The sequence below is a fragment of the Micromys minutus genome, assembly GCF_963924665.1.
Source record: "Micromys minutus genome assembly, chromosome: 5".
Taxonomy (NCBI): domain Eukaryota; kingdom Metazoa; phylum Chordata; class Mammalia; order Rodentia; family Muridae; genus Micromys; species Micromys minutus.
Window position 1 is genome coordinate 3,924,505 of NC_137974.1, and position 24,372 is coordinate 3,948,876.

The following is a 24,372-nucleotide window of genomic DNA, read 5'->3' on the forward strand; positions in this document are numbered from 1 at the left end:
GTTTCTTACCAAATGTGATTTACTTAATTTTCCTGTTACTGTGAAAAAATGCTCAGATAAAAGCAGCTCAGGGGAAGAAAAGGTCTGTCATGGCAGGAGTCACCATGAATACATGAATGCAGTGCTCAGCCAGGTTCCACACTTTATAGAACCCAGAATTTTCCTTGCGTAGGGAATGGAATCACCCATAGTGGGTGGGTAACAGCCCATAGGTCTGTTCTCCATGACATTCTAGATTCTGCCAAGTTTACAACACTGACCATCACCGCTGGTTCATGGAGAGGATTTAGGAAGTCCATGAACTTCATGAAATTCCAAATGTTTTAAATTGAATGGATAAGCAGTTCTATGAGGGAAAATAACCCACAATTTTAATACACTCTTAAAGGGTAAAAAAATATGAAAAGACAGAGAGATCTTTCTTGTACGTGTGATCTGAAGAGAAATACAAAGTAGAGTTCCTTCCATAAATAGGCACAAAATATGTGTACATTAAGTTCCACAAACAAAAAAGACAGAGCATCTTTATTTTATATATGATAACTGAAATTTAGAGACATGAAGGTAATGTTCAGGATATAATGCCGGCAGAAAACAATAGCTTCCTGCCAGCATGCTTGTCGATTCTCACTAGGCTGTGCACACAAAACCAGACAGGAAGGCCCTGGTAGGCTTACTGGCAGCAAGTCCCATATCTGATAAATATATTAGCTAAGAAAAAAGAATGAGTCATTATTTTGGGTACTACTGGGTCCCAACACACACAGACATTTTAATTTTTATGTAAAACCACACACTCTCTTGGATACAGTTTAGAACTTGCCTCTGTCATGGTAGAAACAACAAACAGCTTGTCAATCATCAGACAGACAGGAGCTGAATACAATTGCAATCAATCCCAGCCAAGAGCACACACTTGACCCAGAAGGGGCAGAGACACCGAGGAGAGAAAGGGCTTCAAGGAGGCACTTAAACACATCTCTTGCTCAATTACAGAGAAAGCGCACAATAAAGAACAAATTAGTCGAGTGGATCTTTCAGTAACTGCTGAAGCTGTTTAAAAGTTTTAAGCAAAACCTCTTTTCAAAGTTTATTCTCCTGTTTATCCACACCAAAGAGCAGTGAGTATAAAAGCCAACAAGGATAATGTGCAGTGAAAAGAACTTTTATAGTAAGTAATTAAGCTGAAGAAGCTGAAAAAGAATGCCTTATTTTGGTGTCAAGATGAATAGGAATCCAACATTTGTTTTTAATTTTTTTCCAAAATAATGAAAAGACGGAAAGTCTATAAATAAGAATCTAGGAACGCTTAACTTTCCTGCCCCCCTTGACTTCTGAAATACAGCGCAACTTTCTGCCAGCTGTTACCTTACAGCACAAACAGTAATGAGCATATGGGGCTTTCTCAACCAAGCAGCTGCAGTGTAGTTAAAGTTATAATAATTGTCTTTCTGTAAGAAATTTACATTAAAAACATGGCCAGTAAGAAATAAATAGCTGAGCCTCAGAGCCTTCTTATCCAAAATTTAAAAACCCACACGCATCTATGACAAATTACAGAGATGTAGATGAAATCCCTAAATCCTGTCCTCTGACCTTTAGTAAACATAGCAGATGATGCACAAATCAGTTTGCCCCACCCCCACGGCCCCATAGCTCATAATTTCCTTCTTGATCACAAAGTGGTAACTTTGTTGAGTTCAGATACTCATCCCTAAAGCCAGCAACTAAGCTCTTAGAAGTTAACAGTTCAAACCCACTATTTCCGTTGGCCATTGGACTCTGAACCACAAGTCCTCGCGTGTGAGGAAAATGTCAACATGTGCCACGTGACTGGCCCTCCAGCTATGCATCACTTGTGAGCTTGAGGAGACCGAAAGGAACCCACAGCACATCTGACCACTCCATGGAAACGGAGCGACACCTACCTTTGTCTGGATGGTTTAAAATCATAATTCTCTTGTGTGCTGTTCTAATCTTGGCCTTGCCAGCAGATGGGCTGTAAAAAAATTAATAGTACAAAATGCAGATTATAAATTAATGATTTTTATGGGTTATAAGAAATTAAAAACTAATGAGAATTTCACCATCTTGTGGACAAATACAAAATTACAAGCTTTATGCTGAATTCCACTAACCATCAAACTAAGCCACTGTGACAATATTGTATTTTCCTTCAGCCTTTTATAACGTCAATCCTCATTCTCGGGTTTAGAAAGTAAGTAAATAAAAGACAGTTTGGAGATTTAGCTCCATCACAGAACCCTGACTAACAAACATAAGAAAGACCCTGGGTCCAGCACCCAGCACTAAAACCAACTCAACAATCCTGCAGCCAACAAGCACCGCAGATACACAGGTCAGGAGTGTCACAGAATGCACCCTACAAGGTTTGAAGGCTTATGTTCGAGTCATCTTGGAGGAAGCTGGCACGTGCCATCGAGATCTGAGCTCCAGAACTAGCCTGCTAGCCTTCGGTCATACTGGTCACAGTCTGGACCTCAGTGCTGGGTTTCCTCACTGCAGAGCACCAACATACGCCCCACAGGGCAAGGATAACAACAAGCTCTAGGACTAGACGGGCCCAGTAGGAAATGTGTGCTCCAGAAGAGCTGACTTCTGTAGTCCTTCAGCAAGTAATCTCAGAACTCCATATAGTGTATCTAGCTTTGTTAAAAAACATGGGAAAATTTGGTAGTAGAGCAAATTGTGAGTGACAATTAAAGAAGACGGTTTAAATAAATATAAAATTACTATAGCAAACTGATATTTTTAGGATTCCAAGTGTTTCTCATTTATACATGTTCTAAGTATGAGAAGAATTTTAGTACCAACAGTAGACTCTACTGTACTAATGGCCATTGGAGTTAAACAACTTCACTCAACCAGGTTTCAAATGGGTAAATTAACAGCCAGCATAAAGTACGCTGGTCATCATGAAGCTCAAAGGAGTGCGAATGGACGAAGCACGTGTTCGTGAAGCAGTTTTGGTTATTCAAGTGTAACTCAAAAGTCCCAATTCCATTCCACTGCTCTTCAGCTATCAGCTTGTCTTGCTCACTAAAGCTCTGAGTTATAATTGACTCATACGCAACATACACACAATAATGCTACCTCCAAGGATTACTTTAAAAAGTAAAGGATATATATCCTTTATATATATATATATAATGTGTGTGTATATGCATATATATGTATATGTATATATATTACATTTTGTACTTTTAAAAAGTGAAATATAAACAATCTAACATTTCTTGAATGACTCAGAAGCATTATCCCAAGTGTATGAACTAAATACACCCCTGAGCCTCGGCAGAGGTTGGCTGGTCCTTCTAATGGGTCCAGAATGATGCTTGAGATCCTCCTCCTGTTTAAATATCCCCCTTGATACTGGGTGTCAATCCTTAACTCTGTTCATGTCCCAGTTTTTAGCAGTTTCTTGCCAGTTACATGCTACCACTAACTACAGGCAAATACCACTGCCATGCTAAGACCCCATGAGGGCCTGGGAGAGTGACACATGCTTGTACTTTTAGCAGTCAGGAGGCTGAAACACTAAGATCTTGAACTCAAAAGGCAAAAAAGTCAGAAAGACAACTCTACTGCAAAAAAAGAACAGTTACTGGCTAAATGAATACACAAAACTTTCTTCCATGAATAAAATAGACAAGGTCCTTATATGCAAAGACCCAAGAAACGTTTCTGTTGTTTATAGAAAGAAGCCTTATGGAGGAACATTTTTTAAACTTACCTTTTAGTTGTCTCTCAATTACTGTTTGATTTCAAGGACTACTGAGCTTTGAGAAAGCAAAGTAGCAAAGTGCTAAGGAGACTTTTCTATTTAATTACTTATTAAGAAATAAAGAACCCGTCATTCTGCACCCAGCACAATTTTGCTTCCTGTGGCTGATGTGCACAGATCTTTTGTTTAAGCGCGTTCTCCATCGTGTGTAGACTAGTTCTGCTGTCTCCAGATGCCCGGCATGACTCCGTAAGTACACATACAACTTACAGGCACAGTCTACAACCATTATCTTAAAACACTACCTCAGACTGAAGGCAGTCTGTGCTTGATGGATTTTAAAGTACCTCAAACAAAACAAAAGAACCCAAAGCCAAGAACAGTAATAATCACAAAAAGCGAACTTGTGAAAAGAAGAAAGGCTCGACCCTAGCAAACGCTAACATTATAGAAGTTACATTATCCAAATTAGAAACCCAGAAAAAGAGCTTCATAAAACATCAGAAAGCTATCACTAGTTAATGAAGACATCGCTTTAGGAAAACAGAAATTCCTATTGTACATATTTGTAGTCACATGGAATGTTGACTCTTACTTTAAATATTAAGTTTTAATTGAACATATGAAACAAAGTCTAAACATCATGTTATAATATCCTTAAAAATCAATTACATTGCCTATTTAAAAACAAAGAGTAACATGTTTTTTTTTTTTTTTTTCACAAACCCTGAAGTATTGTGTATTCTGAGATCTGCTACCCACCAAAGTGGATTAAAGCAGAAATGCATGGAAGGGAAGTTCCTGCCCATAAATAATTTATGCCACTGCCTTTTGGATGATTATCATCTTAGTGGTGGGCTCTGAAGATGAGGGGTGGAGCCTCATCTACACGCACAGCCTATTCCCCCTTTGCTTTTGCCCTATGTAGACTCTACTACGTCTTTGCTACATTTTAGTAGATTTATTTATTGCCTGCACCATGGATTTCAAACTGCTCCCTGTAATATGTCTGACTGGTGGGGTGAGGGTAGGTGGAAGAAATGAGGTGGAGCTGAGTAGCACTCTTACCCCTACAAGGGTAGTATTAAGCATGAGTAAACAAAGCCATGTTTAGGGAGAATAATGCTTCATGAGTAGTGCTGAGTAAGGAATCATTAGTTACTACCCTGCTCCCTTCACTTAATTCTATCTGCTGCTTTCTCTGATAAGAAAAACTCCCATCTCCTAGATTAAAATAAAGCACTAGGAGGAAATAAGCCCCAGTTTTAAAAATTATTATTGTGCTTGTTCATTTGTACCCATCCCTCCGTGTGTGTGTGTGTGTGTGTGTGTGTGTGTGTGTGTGTGTGTGTCCACAGTTTGTTTGTTTGTTTAAAGCGGGCTATAAAACATGGTTGGGGTTAAAGACTGTATTGACGTATTAAATTTTCAGTATAGCACTTTAACTCTGCTTAATCGCACTGATGAAGTCACTAGGAAATCTGCAGTAGATAATACACTGTAACCACCTTCTGTGTTCAAGGCCAGCCTTGGTTAGTTTTACAAAAATCTAACTGCTGGGGACATAGTTTAGTGGCAGAGTCCTTACATAGCCTTCATGTCCTTAGGTTTAATTCCCAGCACAACAAACCCCACAAACAACCAAAACTTCTTGAACATATGCTCTAGGGGAAATACGAGAACCACATGAACACAGATTCTAGTAAATCTGTGATAGAAGAAAACAGTCCCGACACTAACGTTAATCATAGCCACACAATTTCATTAGCTTTTCCTTCCATAATGTCTAATATTAAACAGTAAATGAATAGTAAAATGGAAAATGTAGTAATAATAATAATAATAATAATATAATAATAATGGTAGACAGCAAACTGCAAAAGTAAAGAAAGAATTTGTGAAACAAAATCTGCATTATAATTAAAAATATTTATCACATTTTAAAACTAGTCCAGAGAGAAATCAGCAGCACAGTGAGGATCTTGTGATGAATAGACCTGGAATCTAGAAATCCTTGTTAAAAAGCAAAGAGCATAAATAAACTTCAATTATTCCAGACCTTGAGTTTTAAAAGGCAAAAACATGCTATGTTCTTTCCTGGGTTTTATTTTTTAAGTTTTAAATATAAGTACTAACTTACTGAAATTCCCCTCCCTAATTTTCAAGACAATCTTGGCCACAAAACAAAAACACGTGTGCAGCACTTACCTTACACCTAAAATAAGACTAGCTTCTCGTCTACTCATTTTCTGCTCGAACCCTCCTTTATAGTAGGATGAAAAGCTCTGCGCAGAAGAGAACAAGGAATAATTAGTTCCATGCACGAAGTAGCATGACCTCAATCCCCTCACACTGGTACAGTAAGAGCAATGCATTTTCCTAGAAATCAACTTGAAATTGCAGGGAAATGCACTATACAATGATCCTTTCATGAAACTCTAACCAAGATGAATGTAAGAAAAAAGTTAACAATATTTTCAACTTTTCAATGCATTAATTTTTGTCTACTGAGATTTAACTAAAGGATCAGCAAAAGCCAGTGCCTTCCCCAGGCAAAGAGCTGCCTTTCTCATTGGATAACCTTGACCTTGATCTATGTGGCAGGTTTGCCTCTGTCCTGGATGACAGAGAAAGAAGAACGTGTCATGGTAACCGACAGGAACACCAAGAGAGAATGGGAAAGTAAGCCACGGCCACGGAGGCTGCTGATGTGAGGTAGGAAGGAACAGGTCAGAAGTAGTAAGAACCCACTGTGAACGACCTGCTGCTGTGGAGAGAAGTTTTTACTCTAAATGGAACGAAAACCACGTCACTGGAGTGACGTCGTCTGGCTTGGTTTGGGAGCATTAGCTTGAATCTGAGGGGTGGAGTAAGAGCCCAGCTGAAGAACATGACTGCAAACAAGCAAGACCCAGGGGATGAAGGAAGTCGGCAGCTGAGGATGTTGTGGAAAGTGGCCAGTGACTTGCCATGAATTTTGAAAGCAAACATTTGCTTGGTGGACTAATATGGGATATGATAGAGAAGTTTAGAGGGTGTAGAGGACAAGCCATGTGCTGTCCAGATGCCGTGTCATAGCCCTGTTCTAACCACACGGAATGGTGGCTGCTGTAGCCCAGCCTTCATTACGTCTGCACTGCAACCCAACTTGCTCCGCCTTGCTTCTTGTCATGCTTGGAAAGACTCTGAGTCTAAAACTGTTCCTTAAAGGTACAGCTCTACACCTTTTGCCCCAATTGTCTGCTTTTCAGAGAACCCAGAAGCAAAACACAGAGACTGTTCCAGAGGACAGGAGAGTGAACCCCAAGGCTGAGCTGGAGAGAGACTGGGCACTGGATAGAGGAAGGCCAGATGGCCTAAAGGCTTTCCCAGGAGAGCAAAGGCCGACCTCACTGCTAGATGAAGCAACTTATTTGAGTTGATTACAAGAGCCATTTCTACAGGAGCCCTTTTTTGTTTTGTTTTATTTTGTTTTGGTTTTAAATCATGTTTAGGGCTGATAAAGTTTTTCTTTACAAAAAAAAAAAAAAAAAAAAAAAAACCCAAAAAACAAAGGTATTGCTGTCAGCATAAGATAAAATGATGTTTCCCAAACTGTCAATCTTCCCTCAGTCCCAACTCACTACCCTTAAAAGCAAGCACTGACATTTGTACTATTTTTCTTTTTTTACTATGTGGAAATGATGCCGCAGAAGTTTCCTCAAAATCCAGTATCTGCAAGAACTTCACATCCAAAAGTCATCATACCTTTCTAAAAGAACATTGCTTCATGGACAGACACTTAACACAGTGGGATCAACAGATGGAAAAACAGACAAGAGAAAATGGAAGCTTATTTAACTACTAAAACATAGGCTTGTTTCTTCAGAGAAAATTTTGCCTTCTAAAACCACGAAATTTCGATTTCCATGTTAAACAATTTTAAAAAGAAATATTTTATAACACACTATTGTCTTTACATTACTATTGGAATTATAAGCAGGCACAAAATTCTACCTTGGCATCTCTCTCCTCTACTATTAAAGCACAAAGGGTGTCTGAGACCTGTTCAGGACATGGACCTGCGATGCTGCAGTCCCTTCCCTGAAAACGCTGTGATCCCATGGGAAGGTCAATCCACTAATACAATACTGTCACAAGTAAACGTTACGTGATCAGACATGGCGAGAAGATGGTGCTGCCTACTGGAAACACCCTGGAACCCCATTCTTCTCTCTGACATTAGGAGGAAGTGAGCAGTGTCATGCTATCAAAGGAAGAACACGGCTCCAGCTGAACTCATCTTCCCTAGTCATTCGGTCAGTAACAAGAGAATCCTCCAGAAACCCAGGCAAGAGTGGCTATTGTTCACAGGGTGAGGCGAAGAGTGCACTTCACAGAAACTATCACGAATGATCTGAGTGATGAGCCATAGCGGGATGACTTCAAGTTTACAAATAGAAAATTAACAGCCTCCAAGAAGAGAAATGATTCAGGGCTCTAGCCCCAAATTAGGAGTACAGACATCTGTTGAACCAATTAGTTTTCATTTATACATTTCTAGTAACAAACAAAGAGGCACTAGCTCACAATAACAGACTGAGTCATTGTGGTGGTTTGAATAGGAATGGCTCCCATTTTAATGCTTGGCCCATGGGGAGCGAGTGGACACTATTTGGAGGTGTGTCCTTGGAGGAAGTACACACTGTGGGGGCGGGCTTTAAGGTCTGGTGCTCAAGCCAGTCACAGTGTCACTCCACTTCAGCTGCCTGCGGATCCAGATGTGAAACCCTCAGCTCCTCCAGCACCACGTCCGCCTGTCCATCATTACGCTTCCCACCTTGATAATAAACTAAACCTTTGAACTGTAAGCCAGCTCCAATTAAATGTTTTCCTTTGTAGCAAAAGAAACCTAAGACAATCATAAAGATCTTTTGTCTCCCAAAGTGACTTAGAAATGAGAAAGTAAATATTTTTAATAAGAAAAAATAAGACTTTGCAAGTAAAATTTAAGTTGCAAAGTTTAAACAAGCAATGATGTACTAAACATGAAAGACTGCATTTACAGGTGGAAAAACCACCACAGTAGCCCCAAATATCAGGAAAACAGAACAAAACAAACACACCAGGAAAAAATAAACTCCTCCTGGGAAACCAAGAAAAACTATTAAGTTGAGGCCACTTCTTTTTTAAGTACTGAGGTAAAGAGCAACAAGGGACCACCACTATACTCTACTAAGCTCCAACCTAAAAGCCCAGAGCCTGTGGCTTTTCCCTTTTGACCAAGAAAACAAACAAACAAAGATACATTGCCATGAAGAATAAGTAAAAACAATGGCTGGCTACCTTGTCTGGCCTCCAAGAGAGAGGATGAACCTAGGCCTGCAGTGACTTGATATGCCAGTGTGGGTTGATACCCTTGGGTGGCCTCCCCTTTCTCAAAGGAGAAGGGAAAAGGGGGAAAGGGGAAAGGGAAAGAGGGTGAAAGAGGTAGGGGGAGGGGGGAGAAGGAAGCTGTGGTCAGGATATAGAGTGAATGAGTAAATCAGTGAAGCCAACAACAAAGACCTCTTAGAAAGGAGGAGATGGCTGGTAGGTAAAAACACCAAGGCTCTTGCAGAAGAGTCACAGCAGACATCTTACATCTGCCCCTCTAACCAGCCCCTGGGATCTAACACTGGCTCTTGCACTGCTTAGGGATCTGCACTCATATATGGACTGAGGCACATATAATTAAAAATGAAATACATCTTAAAACATTTCCCTTATATAAAATTTAGATGAATTGAATTAAAGATGGCCTGGTGGTTTGCAAAATGAAGAATTATGAAATGTAGAAAAAAAAAATCCAGGAACAAAAAAATGAGATAAACCAGCCAGACATCTTTTTCTAATAAAATACTATACAGACTTTAACAGAGAGAAGAAATAATCAAAGAAAAACAAAGTAAGAAAGAATAATACTTCTTCCCATCTTCCAGGTGGGAAGTCTAAGCCATGCTGAGTTGCTCTGGGAGGACAGGCAAAAGTCAAAGAGCCTCCTAGTTACAGCCTCACTTAACTCACGGGAGAGGAGATCTTCCTTGCTGTTGCAGTGATCACTTGTTCTAGAGGCTTCCAGATTTGAAATGCATAACGACCTATACAGTGAGTAGAAAAAACACAAATATGTTTTTCATAATCAATGTCAATCATTACTTTTAAGGTGCTTATACATAATTTACTGATAGTTTATCTTTAAAGTGCTATTTCAAATGAGTATTCAAATTTCATCAAAACGACCTATTATTTTTCAAACTTGTAATTTACTAAATAAACAGATTTTGACTTTAATATTATCATAGCAACACACCTATCAATTTCTAGCTCATGATAATAGAATTAGTTTTCAGTGTTTATATGTATAACATTTTATACTTATACAATGTTACAGAATATAATAATTAACATCTTAATATTTCTTCCACAATAAACTGGACAGGGTAAGTCACTGAAACATACACTAATGATACTAAATGATTAATTATATTGGTACTTACGATGATAATCACATTGAAATACGCATGGTAAAGCAACCACATGGGAAGCTATTTCCTAAAGAATTGATCATCTGTTTTTCTCACTTTGTTTATTTTCTCTAAAATCTTGTTCTATTTTTCCTCTCTTTTTTTTTTTTTTTTTTTTTTTTTGGTTTTTAAATGTATAATCTCATTTAGAAATTGCTAGATTCCAGTGATTTCTCATCCATAAAACTTAGTATCACTCTTAGCTCCAAGTTACCTAGAAAGAGTTCAGAAATTATCTCTAAGTTAATCAAAAGATTACAATTACTATTGTTATATTTCAGATTATAATTAATACTGAAATTGAAAGTTAAAATGGTTAAGTTTAAAGACAAATTTACATTTTTACATGTACATATTGGAGTAAATGTCTCTAATTTAAGTGATCAAATCACTGAGAAGTAAAATTGGTTTAGGAAATGTAAAACCAAATAGAAAACACATATTTTTTTATACTTAGAGAAATAGTAAGAAACTCTGTGAGAGGAAATGTTAGTTGTTAAACCAAAATTGCTAAACTGGCCTTTGCCTGAGATTTCCTAACAATCTACCAAAGATGGAAAATTTAATATGAGGTTTTGTTCTAAAAATATATCTGAGTTTTTGGAAGAAGGACTAACCTCTGACTTCAGTCCCCTTTGTTAAGTGTTGTAAGAGCCCCTTGTGTTGACAATGAGAATCCACAGCAATACAGTTCTGAAGTCCTTCTGAGGGCACCTCCCAAGAACACCATCAGAAGGCACACTTTCTACTTGTGCCCTTCCCACAGGGCTTGTTAGAAAACCATGTAAGATACCACAAACCTAAATTCTAACACCAGCCAGAGGCTCATGTGCAAACTAAAAGTACCAGTGGGAAAATTCAACTACCTGGATCTTTGAAGATAGTTTACCATTTTACTCCATCTACAAAATATCACTTTAAAAAAATTTCGCTTTCAAATCACCTCAAAGTTCTTGAAGACCACAATTAGGTAACCAACTAAAGTCCTATCTTAGTGAAAAGGAAAGTTGAAGATTTCGGGAAGTGATACTGAGGTTCATTTAAACATAAACTAGAAGATCTAGTTGCAACAAATGGAAGTAGATATTGTCATTGTATGAAAGAAGAACAGATTATATATGCTTCTAAAATAAAATGAAAAGCTCACAGTTGAATTTATAATTATGCCTACCCTATAATAGTACTAAAATTGATTTATGTTTATGACAACTTTCAGGATTTCTATAAAATCATCTTTTTTCTCATCAAAGCTCAGAAATAGTTAACTGTAGCAGAAAACTGGTACATGTAAGTTCTAATTGTTTTTAATGAGAACTGTATGAAATACCTTATAGAACCAAATAAAACTCTGTCATTTTATATTGAAACTTAAATGTATAACACTGAATGTAGCTTTATCCAAAGAAAAATACAATTAACATAGTCAAATCCATAGAATTTAGAAACAAACATTTCAAATACATGGTGTAATAGTTAATTTTAACTGTCGCCTTGACACAGTCTAAAAATCACCTGGGAAGAGTGTTTCCATAAAGGGCCATCTTAGCTCAGGCTGGTCTATGGACTCGACTGTACAATGTCTTCATCATGTTCAGTGGTATGGGAAGAATGCCCACTATGAGCGGCACCATTCCTTAGGCAGAGACTCCGGAACTGAGTGAGGGTGGAGAACTGCTGGCCACAGCATGCATGCACTAATTCTTTCTGTTTTAACTGTGGATGTGGCTCGCTGATTTAAGTTCCTGGCATCTAAATTTCCCCGCTATGATAACTGTATCTGGAACTGTGAGGTAAAACAACCCTTTCTCCCCCAAGTTGTTTATCAAGGTATTTTAACAAAGCAACAGAAAAAAAAAAAAAACTAACACAAGGAAATATTATCAAATTAACATTTACTGAAGGAATCGCTATGTAATTTAAAGTTGTCAGTTAATAATTGAGTAATAAGTATCTTTAAAAATATCTTTCTAATAAAATAATTGCGGTGGTGAAACTAAATTTGTACAAATTTATAAACAAACAAAAAGCTCTATCAAAAAATAAACAAAGAAAAAAAATGTATCAACAGTTACAAGATGACTAAGTAGTCAAGGAACAGCTATATTCTTCCGAAGATAATACCTTGAAATGTTTACTTCCATATAAATATGAGAGTATAAAAGAACCCCCATCTCTTGTATTACATTGTATTAAAGATGTGAGGGCCAGAGAGATGACTAGAGGGTAAAAGTACTTGTTGTTCAAGCCTGACAACCCAAGTTCCATCCTGGAACCTCTGTAGTAAAAAGAGAACTGATTCCCTAAAGTTGTCAAAAGCTGTCTGTGTACTCCTGCCCAGAGTTACATACACATCATACATGTACACAAACACATGATCAGTTAACAGCAATAACTAAAACATAATCTTTTAAAGATTTACTTTAGCATTTATTTAGGTATTTGTGGGCAGGTATCTGCAAAAGCCAAAAGAAAAGAGTTGGTTCCTCTAGAGCTGAGTTAGAGCAGTTGTGAACTGCCTGAGGTAGGTACCAGGAAGTGAACTCTGGTCTTCTGGGAGAGGAAGCAGCAAGTGCTCCAAAGTGTGAACTATCTCTCTAGCAGGCGTTCTTTCTTTATCACGTATAGGGGAGGGGAAATAATGTATATGCCACAGTGAGTATACAGGGTCAGAGGATAACCTAGGATGCTGGCCGCACTTATGACCTGGTCTGACCCAGCCTTTCTGTTGTTAACTGGTATATACTCCAAGCTGGCTGGTCCAGGAATTCTAAGGATCCTGTCTCAGCCTTCCACTGTGCACTGGGAGGGCAGGAGCTACTGTGTGACTTTAGCATGTGTTCTGAGTGTCTCACTTGGATCTTCAGGCTTGCATATAAGTGCTTTAGCCACTGAGCCATCTCATCAGCCCATCCTAAAGATTTATTGTTGCATACTATACATAAAACTGAAAAAGAAAATGCAGGAATATCAACCATTATGCAATAGTTTTCTTAGCTCACTGACCAATAATTTTCTTTACTATAAAGCTTATTTATTGTGCTTGACTGATTACTGCTAGGTTACCTGTAAACAGTGGGGATGTATTATGTCTGAAAACCAAAACAACATACCTGCAAATGCAACAGCTGCAACACCCAGTCCTACAGCCAACAACCTTCGTCCCTGCGGAGGAAGGACACAGTACCATTTATAGTCATGCACGTAATGCTATGGAAGTAAATCTCCTTAGTAACAAGGATAAGTACAACTTAAAAATCTATACTGTCTATTCTGTATGCTGCTTGCTTTATTGGCTGGCTGACGCTCTTTGTCTGTCTGTCTGTCTGTCTGTCTGTCTCTCTCTCTCTCTCTCTTGATTTTTCAAAACAGGGTTTTGATTTTTCAAAACAGGGTTTCTCTGTGTAGCCCTGACTCTCCTGGAACTAGGACTTGATTTTTAGCCCAGGCTGGTCCTGAGCTCACAGAGATTTGCTTGCTTCTGCTTCCTGAATGCCACCATCTCCTGGTTATTAGCTCATTTTTAGTAACCTAAAATAATTTCAGATTTTCACCTAATTTCTGAGCTCATTCTACCTAAGGGTTTCATACTGTTAAAGTCTTTTCTGTAGATTATTCTCAATAGTGGGTTTAACGTTTGTCCTCCATAAAGGTAAAATCACATATTTTCCTCTGTAAAACTTTATCAATGCTCAATTGCATTTTCTCTACTTAGAATTTTAATAACACCTTAGATGCATCTTTAAGAAAGAAATCAAATTCAAAATTAGTAAAAGTAACAAATGATTTTTAAATTCTCTATTCTCTTAGGACAGGTAAAATTATTTTATAGCAAAAGCCTTTAATTCAGAATGTCATAAAGTTAATGAACAAATTCTGATGCAAAAGATCTACTTAAAAATGGTTCTATGTTCTAAGCTTTTTTCCTTAAACATTCTAGGAAAATACGTCAACCATAAAAAAGAAGGTTCAACAGTGGTTGGACCCAGTATCCTTGTGTCTTGTCTTCTAGAGTGGGGAATTTCTTGTTAGTCAGACATCGATTTCAAATCTCCCTTAGATCCTTGTGTTTGGTTTTTTTGAAACCAAAAGGTATGGTTACCCATACAGAACTTACCCAAAAGTGAGCCAGCAGTTCTAAGAGGAAAGATACAACTAAGTCTTAGGCAATCAAAGATAAATCATGATTTGACTCTAAAATGATAATCATCAGATCAGAAAAAGCAGCTGCACAATGGTGCAAAAGCCAATGTCCAGTAAATCATTGAGCCTTCTAGAGATCTTCACAGAGAAGCAAATTCCCCTAGTCTTGCCATCCTGGGTCAAGTCTACCACAAACTCCTCCAGCCTGTGACACTAGTAAAGGACTACTCACCCCCTTGCAGATGAAAAAAAGCACTGAACTACTCAACTGAACTACTCAGAGACCCGAGAAACTTCCAAGTTCTTTTTAGATTACCTAGGCTTTTACTTACTAAACAGAAGGGAATTAAGTATTGAGTTGCAGGAAATGCTCTAGAGGTATAGTGTTTACTTAAGGTTTCCATTGCTGTGAAGAGACACCATGACCAAAGCAACTCTTATAAAGAACAGCATTTAATTGGGGCTGGCTTACAGTTCAGAGGTTCAGTCCATTATTGTCATGGCGGGAAGCATGGCGGCATCCAGGCAGGCATGGACCTGGAGGAACTAAGAGTTCTACATCTTGTTCCAAAGGTAAATGGATAAAGTCTGTCTCATAAGCAGCTAGGAGGGCCTCAAAGCCTACCCCCAGTGACACATTTCCTCTAATATAGCCACACTTACTCCAGCAAGACTGTATCTCCTAAAAGTGCATTCCCTAGGCCAAGCATATTTAAACTACCACATATGGTTTTTTTTTTTTTTTTAAGAGAGATTTCCTTGGTGTTATGTACCATGGTATTATGAACTTTCTACATCTTTTTTAATGACCTTGTTTTAATCAAACATTTTTTTCTTCGGAAAATCTAATATCATTATAGATTTTATATTTTCATCTCATTAGAGACATCCATTTTTGCCTATGCTAACCCTTCCTGTTCTTAGTAATACTATAGTGTCAATCTCCTATAGACTGGCAGAAGTCTTCACAACAAGCAGCCTATGCCTAAGATACAGATGAAATTCCTCCAACTTAGCAGCAAAAGACAACCCGGTAGGAGCAGGCAGGACACTAGGCCAGAGGCTTTCATCGTTTAAAAAAATTCTTAAGAGTCAAGGACTTAGACAATGTGCCTACATGAAAAAGGTCTTGAGTGCAAACTTCAGCAGTGTTTGTGGGGGATAGGGCTAACATCTAAACGGCTCACAAACATGATAAAGTATTCAAGCATAAGCAGAAAACACCAGCAAGTGCAACATGGTAAGAAAATATCCCTGCTGGGATGTAAAGCTCCACATTCTATTTGTAGAACTGATTTGTCCATTGGTGCATTCCAAACTGCTAGCAAGTCTGCAAACACTCACGGCCATTGTTAGGACAGAGTGTTTGCATGTCTACAAAGGGCTCGGCACAACGGGCTGGCACATGCTAAGTAGTAAATGCCAACTGCTTTAATAAACCAGTAAAGTAACCATCCAATACCAACTGCCACTGCTGTGACAGAAGTGTTAGCCAAGTCCTTCGGGTACAGGAAGATTCAAAGAACTGATTTCTGAGGAAGGCTCCAGAAAATTAATTGATCTTCCCTAAGTTAAACACAATCATTTACAAAGCTTTAAAATTGAGGTCAGACAATTAGCTAGCTGGGAGTCAGGGGTCAGAAACCACAGAACCCTCCTGCCCCAGGAAAATATCTTCCTTGTTTTGCCCTTAATGTGATCAACTTCCTGTTCTTGTTCAATCACAAATGAGGAGCATTATAAATCACTGCCAGCTACACGGTGAATGAGCACTCAGTAACTCCCACCAGGAACATCAGACTGTTACCCTAAGTCTGATAATGGCCTCCAAGAGTATGTGGCTACCTCACTACTAGCAAGAGAATGATGTAAGTCCCAATAAACCATACATACACAAATAATTTTAATTTTTGAATATAACCAGGCCCACCCATAAACACACAAGAGGTAACATGCTCCACCACCTGGCCAATGAGGTCTGGCAAGGCTACCTGCTACTGCTGGCCAGTCTTACACTTTTGCTTCCACATACACACCTCAGGTTCTGTTCTAAATAAAGCTTACTTTCTGGCCTGTAATGTCCATTTATAAACCTTTTACCATGAAATCAATACTTTGGATGAAAAGGACTTGGATCTCCTTGTTCCTCTCCTATATAACAGTTACTCTAGTTTCAAACTCTCTCCGATAATTATTGCAACATTTTGCTAATGCAAAAATTAAAAAATATATGAGACAAATAGTTGCTGACAGAAAGCTTCTATTGTTAAAACGGATTCCCCTGAGATTACAGATGACCTTGCTCAGCCTTATCAGCTGAAAGAATCAGCTGAATGAAAGAAACAGAAATGAATGTCTGCTGAGCTAACAATTTCAGGAGGATGGAGGGAAGGAGGACCCATAGGCCCTCATAGCTACAGCAGTTTCCCATTCTCAAGCCCCTCTTTCTACCAACTTTTCCACTGACAGACCCCTCAATTTCCCAAGGGAGAGAAGCTGCCTCTTGCTGTGCGCGCTAAGAAACAGTTCCATCTAGTGAGGTTAGACACTGGTCTCTTTACCGATGTCTTCAGAAATCTAACAGTTGCCTCTACAATTACAAAGAGACTTTATTTCTGTACTAAAGATATTTTATTAGAAAATATTAACGCCCTAGGCAATGACTTTATTCTAATAATTTGTATAACTACATTGTATTTAAAAGCTACAAACCAATTTAATTCAATTAAGTGCCGAGTACTCAACTTATTTCCCTACTTGCTTCCCCAGGCCCATTCTCTATCCGCCTCTGTCTACTTTTGTATTTTTCCTTCATCTCCCTTATCTCTAAAACTCTACCTCTCAGTACTCTTGCCCTCTGGCCTCTGGCTGACCTAGGACGAAGGAGAAATAGTTTACAACTCCCCAATGCCTTTTCTGCCTTGATCTCTCTGAGCAGTGGGTCTGCTGAATGAGTGTTTCTTCATGCCTGAACTCTCACTGATTTCCGTGAGCCTTGCCTTCTCACTTGAGGAATATTCCCCAGCTCTTGCTTCTCTTGGCGATTTATTGTCTCTTTTTGATTAACTTCCCAGGCCCACTTCCTTCATCAAAATTATCCATTTATTACAACTAGAACACTGTGCCTCTTACTAACCCGCCACCTTATTACACACCCTGCACATAGTAGGCCTCCAATATTGTCTCCATGTCAGTCTCCAAAGATCTCTCCTGCTATTCTTGTTACAATATTTACAATACTGTATCCTTATCTAAACCAATGTATTTATTACTTTAAGTTGTATATACACACTGCTTTTGTCTCGTGCAGCTTTCTAGGTATCAAGAGTTTTTATAAAGGGAAAAGTGAAAAAGGCCTTATGACTTTTAAATACACTAACAAACAAACAAACAAACAAAGAGAGAGAGAGCACAGGATTAAATAAGTTCAGTAAGTAAATGACCAAAATTGTGCAATCACATCTTATTTGCATACTAAAGGACAAAGAATGGCAAGACTACTTGAAACCCCATTTTATTTACTGTAATTAAAATGCCCTGTCTGAATTATCTCTTTACGTATATTAATTTCAATAGTTTATACATAACATAAACTGACAGCAAATTCACAGTAAGTGGATGATTTTGTTGAAGATAATTTGAGGAAGGAAGGATTTATGGGGAAGTGAAAACTGAAGTCAATCTGAAAGATGTGTCTACCCTGCACAACTAGCTTTTTAAAGGTAGAATAAGTCCTTTTAATCCAGTTACATATGGAAATGTTAAGAAAATGGGAGACTGAAACAGAATTAAACCAAAACTTAGTTGACATAGGATATTATTTCCTAGAAAATACTATTCCCTTCCTTATCCTTCACTAAAATGCTCTGCCATTGGGAGCTGAGCACGGATGGCATGGCCTGTAATCCGAGCATGTGGGAGGCAAAGCAGCAGCGTCTAGGCTTGGAGGCCAGCCTGGCCTACAGAGGGAATTTGACGTCTGCTTGTACTACATCTTGATTTTTTTTAAAGCCCATCAGTCTTTTGATTTTTTAATTATTTGTATATGTGCAAAGAGGCTTGTGCACATGAGTGCGGGAACCCAGGAAATCCAGAAGAGGGCGGTAAATCTCCTGGAGCTAGAGCTGCAGGCGGTTATGAGGTGCTCAAAATAGGGGCCGGGAACTGAACCTAGGTCCTCAGCAGGAAAAGCATGTACTCTTCACCATCTATATAGTACCTGGTCTTCTTCCCAAGCACAAGTACTGAGTTATAAATTACCAATAATTCTTTCTAATCCTCTACAGCTGGGAATGATTCTTATGGAGAGGAAGCCACATTTCTAATTCCACATGGAGAAAACAGGAAATATAAAAACGTCAATCTTTAGTCTGACAAATAGTTCACACAGAGCAGATTAATTTGACCTTAATTTATGTATGTATATATGTGTGTATGTATATATTCACATGTGGATATGGATATGTGCGTGTATAGAAGTAGAAGCCAGAGTTGCAACCTTAGGTAGTATTCCTTAGACAAGAAGCACTTTTTATTTTTTTTGAGACAGGGTCTCTTACTGGCCTAGAATACACCAAGTACTACTTGTGAATCCCAGAGATCTGTCTGTGTCTAACTCTCCAGTGCTGGGATTCCAAGTGTGCACTGTTGTACTTGGCTTTTCTTAATGTGGGTTCTAATAACTCAGGCCCCCATGCTTTGTCAGTAAAACATAAAGACATTAAGAATATAATGAAGCCAGTGGTGGAATGTCCCTTCAATTCCAGCACTGAGGGAGGAAGAAAGAGCCGGGAGGACTCTATGAGTTTGAGGCCAACCTAGTCTACATAGCGAGTTCCAGGACAGCCAAGGCTATATATTGAGTCCCTGAGTCAAACAAAAGAAATAAAAAAATTCACAATCCCCCCATCAAACTAACAAACAGCCCCCATAAGGTTTTGAACACCCACCGTTTAGTGCACAGAGCTCTATCAACATGTTCTCTATATCACTTTGTGGAACACTAATTCACATTTGCTCAGTAAAATATAATACTTATTTACTAAAATGTTAGCTCTAACCTAATCTTCAGCTTAAAGGTGCTATTTTGGCTTTTGTTTATATTTTTCTTGTTGTTTGAACCATGGTCTCCTGTGAACACTTGACTCCAGAACCTCCTGACTCCATGTCCAGAATACTAGAATTGCAATCCAGTGCCACCATGACTGACTGCATTTTCTTGTGGTGTTGAGGGCTAAGCCAGGCTTACACATTCGAGGTAAACAATCTCTTAATTGCATGTCTAATCCTATTTTGGGTAAGCAAGCCTTACTTTGATCCAGCCGAAAGAATGAAGGTGTACTTTAATCTTTGAATCTTTTTGTCGTGTGTGTGTGTGTGTGTGTGTGTGTGTGTGTGTGTGTGTGTGTGTGCACAGAGAAGCTAGGGTCTGCCTCGGTCAGTTTTGCTGGCATGCCCTGATGATGATGTTTGGTGTGGGTCGGGTCCTTGTGTTTGCACTTTCCCAACTGAACCATCTCCCATACTTTTTACTATTTTTTAAACAATGAGATTTTAAAAACTAGATTGCCAGTGACAAAATGAGAAAAATCAGATTAAAAGGAACATAAAAGCTAAATGCAGAATTAGGAATAGTTAGTAAATCTCAGTCATTTTCTACCAACTGTACTAAAATAACCAAATGTCTAAAATGGTTCATACAATGACATACTATCTACACATCCGTGCATCAAAGTTGCTAAATGTCTCAGAGAATAGGATATGTGCTGAAAAAAATATAGATAGTATGTTTTTAAAAATACCTATAATACAATGTCATAGTTCATGTAGGTCATTTAAAAAATGTTTTATTTGGGGCTTATGATTCTACCTCAAGAGCCAGGGATCTTCTTGACAGGTTGGTGATGTAGAGCCACATGGCAAGAGGTGGGCAGGAAGTGTGTGTATATGTCCTACTGGTCTTTCTCCCTGCTTTGATAAAACCACCAGCTTTCCATCACCCTGATGGCTTTAGAGAATGAACAAGCTATATTTAAGCCATACCAAGCAAGTATTAGTTGTGAAACCTTTTCTTTGAAGATTTAGATATGTATGATTCAAAATCCCAGGGGTCTATGACCTGTCCTGCTGAAACAATAAACAACCAAACTGTAGCCATGGTGGTACATGCCTTTAACTCCAGCACTTGGAAGGTGAAACCAGGCAGATCTCTGTGAGTTAAAGGCCAACCTGGTCTGCAAAATGAGTTCTGGACTGGTCAGGGCTACAAAGTGAGATCTTGTTTCAAAAAAGTTAAAACAGGGAGGGGGTGTGGGGGAGGGGGGCAGAAAGGGAACCAAAACCAAACCAAAAATGAATACACAAGAAACAATGGTTCGCAGTGATGTGCAGCGCAGGGGGGAGATAAAGTGATGAAGCCAGGACAAATGTGTACAAAGTAGACACAAAAGCTTCACTGAGGAAAGTGACTTTAAAAACAGCAGCTGTAGAACGTGAAGAAGCCATATTCACATCTAAGAAAGATCACCACAGACAAAGAGAACAAGCATGAAGGAGGCAGGAGCTGGTGTGAGGAATAACCAGGCCAGCAGGCACAGAACAGAGAGGAAGGGAATTAGGAATTACAACATAACAGTGTTACCAAAGTTCACATTCAAGTGCCATGCAATCAAGTTACAAAGCAAAGACCAACACAAAACTCTTACATTTTAAGTAAGTTTATAATTTTGTGTTGGACCAAATTGCACGAAGCCCACAGGTTGGACACCCCACTGTAGGCCTTTTGGGTCACCTCAGGACTCCAGCCGCCCTGCTGTTTCCAGCAGAGACCTAACACTGTCACAAAGCTCTAAGGACCTCTATTAGTTGTCATGTCGAAAAAGCAAAATCCAACAATACAGTAAAAAACAAGAGGCACAGAAATGAATTGTAAGTATATTACATAATCTAAGAAAAAATCATAGGTGATTAGTGATAAAAACGGTAAGGTTTAAGATTTCTATATTTTGAAGGTAAAAAGATTTTTCTGATACTGTCTGAGGTAGAATGTCAAAGTTACTTACTGTCTTGAACAACTACAAAAACGAAATTGCTTTTGGCTGAAGGGTCAGTAGGAAATCTGAGGAACTCTCTTTGGGCTTACTTTAAACTACATGCTATGATGAAGAGGATACATTGTATAGGAATGCATTAGCACTCGGCTGAGAGGGGAGGGAAAGAAGAATGAGAAGGATTAAGCAAAATCATTCTTTGTTTCTTGGCAGGGTATCAATTCTCAAGGGTTAATCGCAAACAAATCACTTTTGCTGAACTCAGTGTTTTGTATTGTCTTATTATTTGGTTCAATTTCCACAAAGAAAGCTCTGAATTTAAACAACATCAAGTAAAGGGAAAATATGAAGAGGGAGTAACAAAGGCTACTGACGACTCAGCAGGATCTGGGGAGAGATGACGGGGCAGTGCTTCCAAGTAAGGGTAGTGTGCGGAGCTGCCCCAGAGACCAAAAGACTCACACACAAAACATCAGCCCTTAAAATGACACTGGGAAGTGAAAGTTTACAATGATCTTACCTCAAACTTTCAAGCTGCATGAATTTCTCATTCTTACTGGCCAGTCCAAAGCAACCTATGCAGCCCTCAACAGTGCTGTTCCACCTCACATACACTGATGTCTCAGGATAGCCCCATGTAAAAATACTCTGATGTCTCAGGATAGCCCCATGCAAAAATACTCTGATGTCTCAGGATAGCCCCATGCAAAATTACTCTGATGTCTCAGGATAGCCCCATGCAAAAATACTCTGATGTCTCAAGATAGCCCCATGCAAAAATACTCTGATGTCTCAGGATAGCCCCATGCAAAAATACTCTGATGTTTCAGGATAGCCCCATTCAAAACTACTCTGATGTCTCAGGATAGTCCCATGCAAAAAGGACAGGCACAGCTAGCACAGTTCTATTTATTCTGCTTTTAAGCCATTTTTATTTAATTTCTTTTAAGCCAAAGGCAAGCATTAAACTCTATAACAACACTGATGAATAGATGGGGCATGACAACAATGTAACAAAACCAAAGTCAAGCACAGAAAACAACTGTTAGGCTCACCTCCAGTGAGTTGTAGTCAACTCATCAGTATAATAAATGAAAATTTCCCAAACTCAAAGCTTCGCTACATAATGATTTCTTGGGAATAATCTTTTAAATATTACTTTGGCTTTACTCAAAACAATGCTGAGTCTTGCCTGCACTTTCTCCTGGTAGCATAAAGAGCTCTGTGTGAGCAAATGTATGTACAAACCAGTCATGGCAGCCATAGTGAAGGACAGGATGTGGCAAATTTCCAACTAAGCTGCAAATTTGCTTCAGGTTCTTTCTTAACCCAAGTACACATCGAGGTGCTTCACCTGTTGACTTGGCTGGACTAAATACTGGGCTAGTCTTGGAGAGGCTGTGGGGTATTCTGTAGAGTTGAGTCTAGCCTGGTCTACATAATGAGTCTCAAGCCAGCCAAGGGATACATGGTGAGACACTGCCTCAAAACAAAACAAACAAAAACAAGCAAGCAAAACCAACTTACTAATGCACCTACGTTCATATCAGCCTTCTCCTTGCCAACTCTCCCACATCCCATCTTCATAATACTCATCTATAAGCTTCTCACATCAGCAAGTTTATTTGTTGACTTTTGGGGAAGTTTTTCATTTCTATTTATTTTGAGAAGTATAAGAAATATATGCAGAATTTTTAGTACAAAAAGGTCATTTTATTCCTTTTTCAATGGCCTTGCTTTGTCAACACTCTGGCTGTAGTAAGCCTGTGTCACAAAAAAAAGACCTGGCCAAAGTCACACCTCAAAGAAAGGCACCGAGGACCAGAAGTCACGTGTCTTACGAACTGCTGCTCTGTCTACACTAGAATTAGAACTCAGCCTAAGTATACACTGACATCAGTACCCCAGCATTCCTTTAAAAAAAGTATATTCAATAGACTATTTTAAAAAAAAATCACTACTTTCCAAGATGAGCTCACAATGAAACATCTATCTGACTCTAATGCCCACTCACAAAAATGTCTTAAACAACTACCTCTTCACTGGGTCATTTTAAAAAGCAATCTAAGGTATAGTATCTTCTACTTAGCAAAACTAGAACTAGAGACCAGCACTGGCCTTTGCTGTCCCTAACACATTATAACTCTCTAATGTTATCTTCCTCTCGCTCACCCAGGGTACACTGTGGTACTCTACATAAGGCAGGACCACGGTCTGATCCGTGTACAAGTGGCATTACTAGTCCTTCCCTGAACTGCTCTTTCAGCTGGTACCTTGTGACAATATGTCATAGAGCTGGTTCAGAACCGCTAATAATGAAGGCATACCACCCCACTCCCCTGGAAGTAAAGGCATGTGCCACCACCCCAGCAAAAGAAATACATTTTCACCAACAGCTCACAGTCCGAAAAGCCAGGAAAGCAGTTGAATGAATAATCTCTTGATGTGGGAGAATTAAAAGTAGAACTCCATCTTAGGGTAATTTCCTAAGACTGAAACACCTTAATACCTTATCTACAGCATTTTGTGTTTTCTTGTTTTTACTTGGGAACTTATCTCCCTTCCCAGAACCCACTTTACTGGAGGACAGAAACTGCTGAGAAGGACTGCACTCATGGCTCACAATGTTCATGCTATATCATTCAATCCTTGGTTTCAAATCTATCTGCTCTGAAGCTTAAGAAGTTATAAACGTATCTGTTTATCTGAAGATCCTGAAAATTATCATAAAAGCCAAGGTTACAGAGCATTTCTTGGAAATCCATCCATTTCCTTTATCTAAGTGGTGGAATGGTAATGTTCTATAGCAACAGGACTGGCTTCCTTCTTCAGTCCTGCAACTTACTATCAGTGTAACCTTGAGAGACTTAATTAACCTCTTTACGTCTCAAAT

The 24,372-nt window shown here is 38.8% G+C and overlaps 1 protein-coding gene across 1 annotated transcript in view; it reads right to left on the reverse strand.

Annotated features, from left to right (window-relative positions):
* The window catches only part of DNAJC15 (DnaJ heat shock protein family (Hsp40) member C15), a 56,039-nt gene that overhangs the window by 25,788 nt on the left and 5,879 nt on the right, over positions 1-24,372 (reverse strand). The window contains exons 2-5 of the mRNA XM_080916679.1: positions 13,401-13,452; positions 9,791-9,864; positions 5,954-6,030; positions 1,929-1,999 (exon numbers count right to left, since the gene is read on the reverse strand). Coding sequence (XP_080772805.1) covers positions 1,929-1,999; positions 5,954-6,030; positions 9,791-9,864; positions 13,401-13,452 — 274 coding nt within the window. The remainder of the gene's footprint in view (positions 1-1,928; positions 2,000-5,953; positions 6,031-9,790; positions 9,865-13,400; positions 13,453-24,372) is intronic.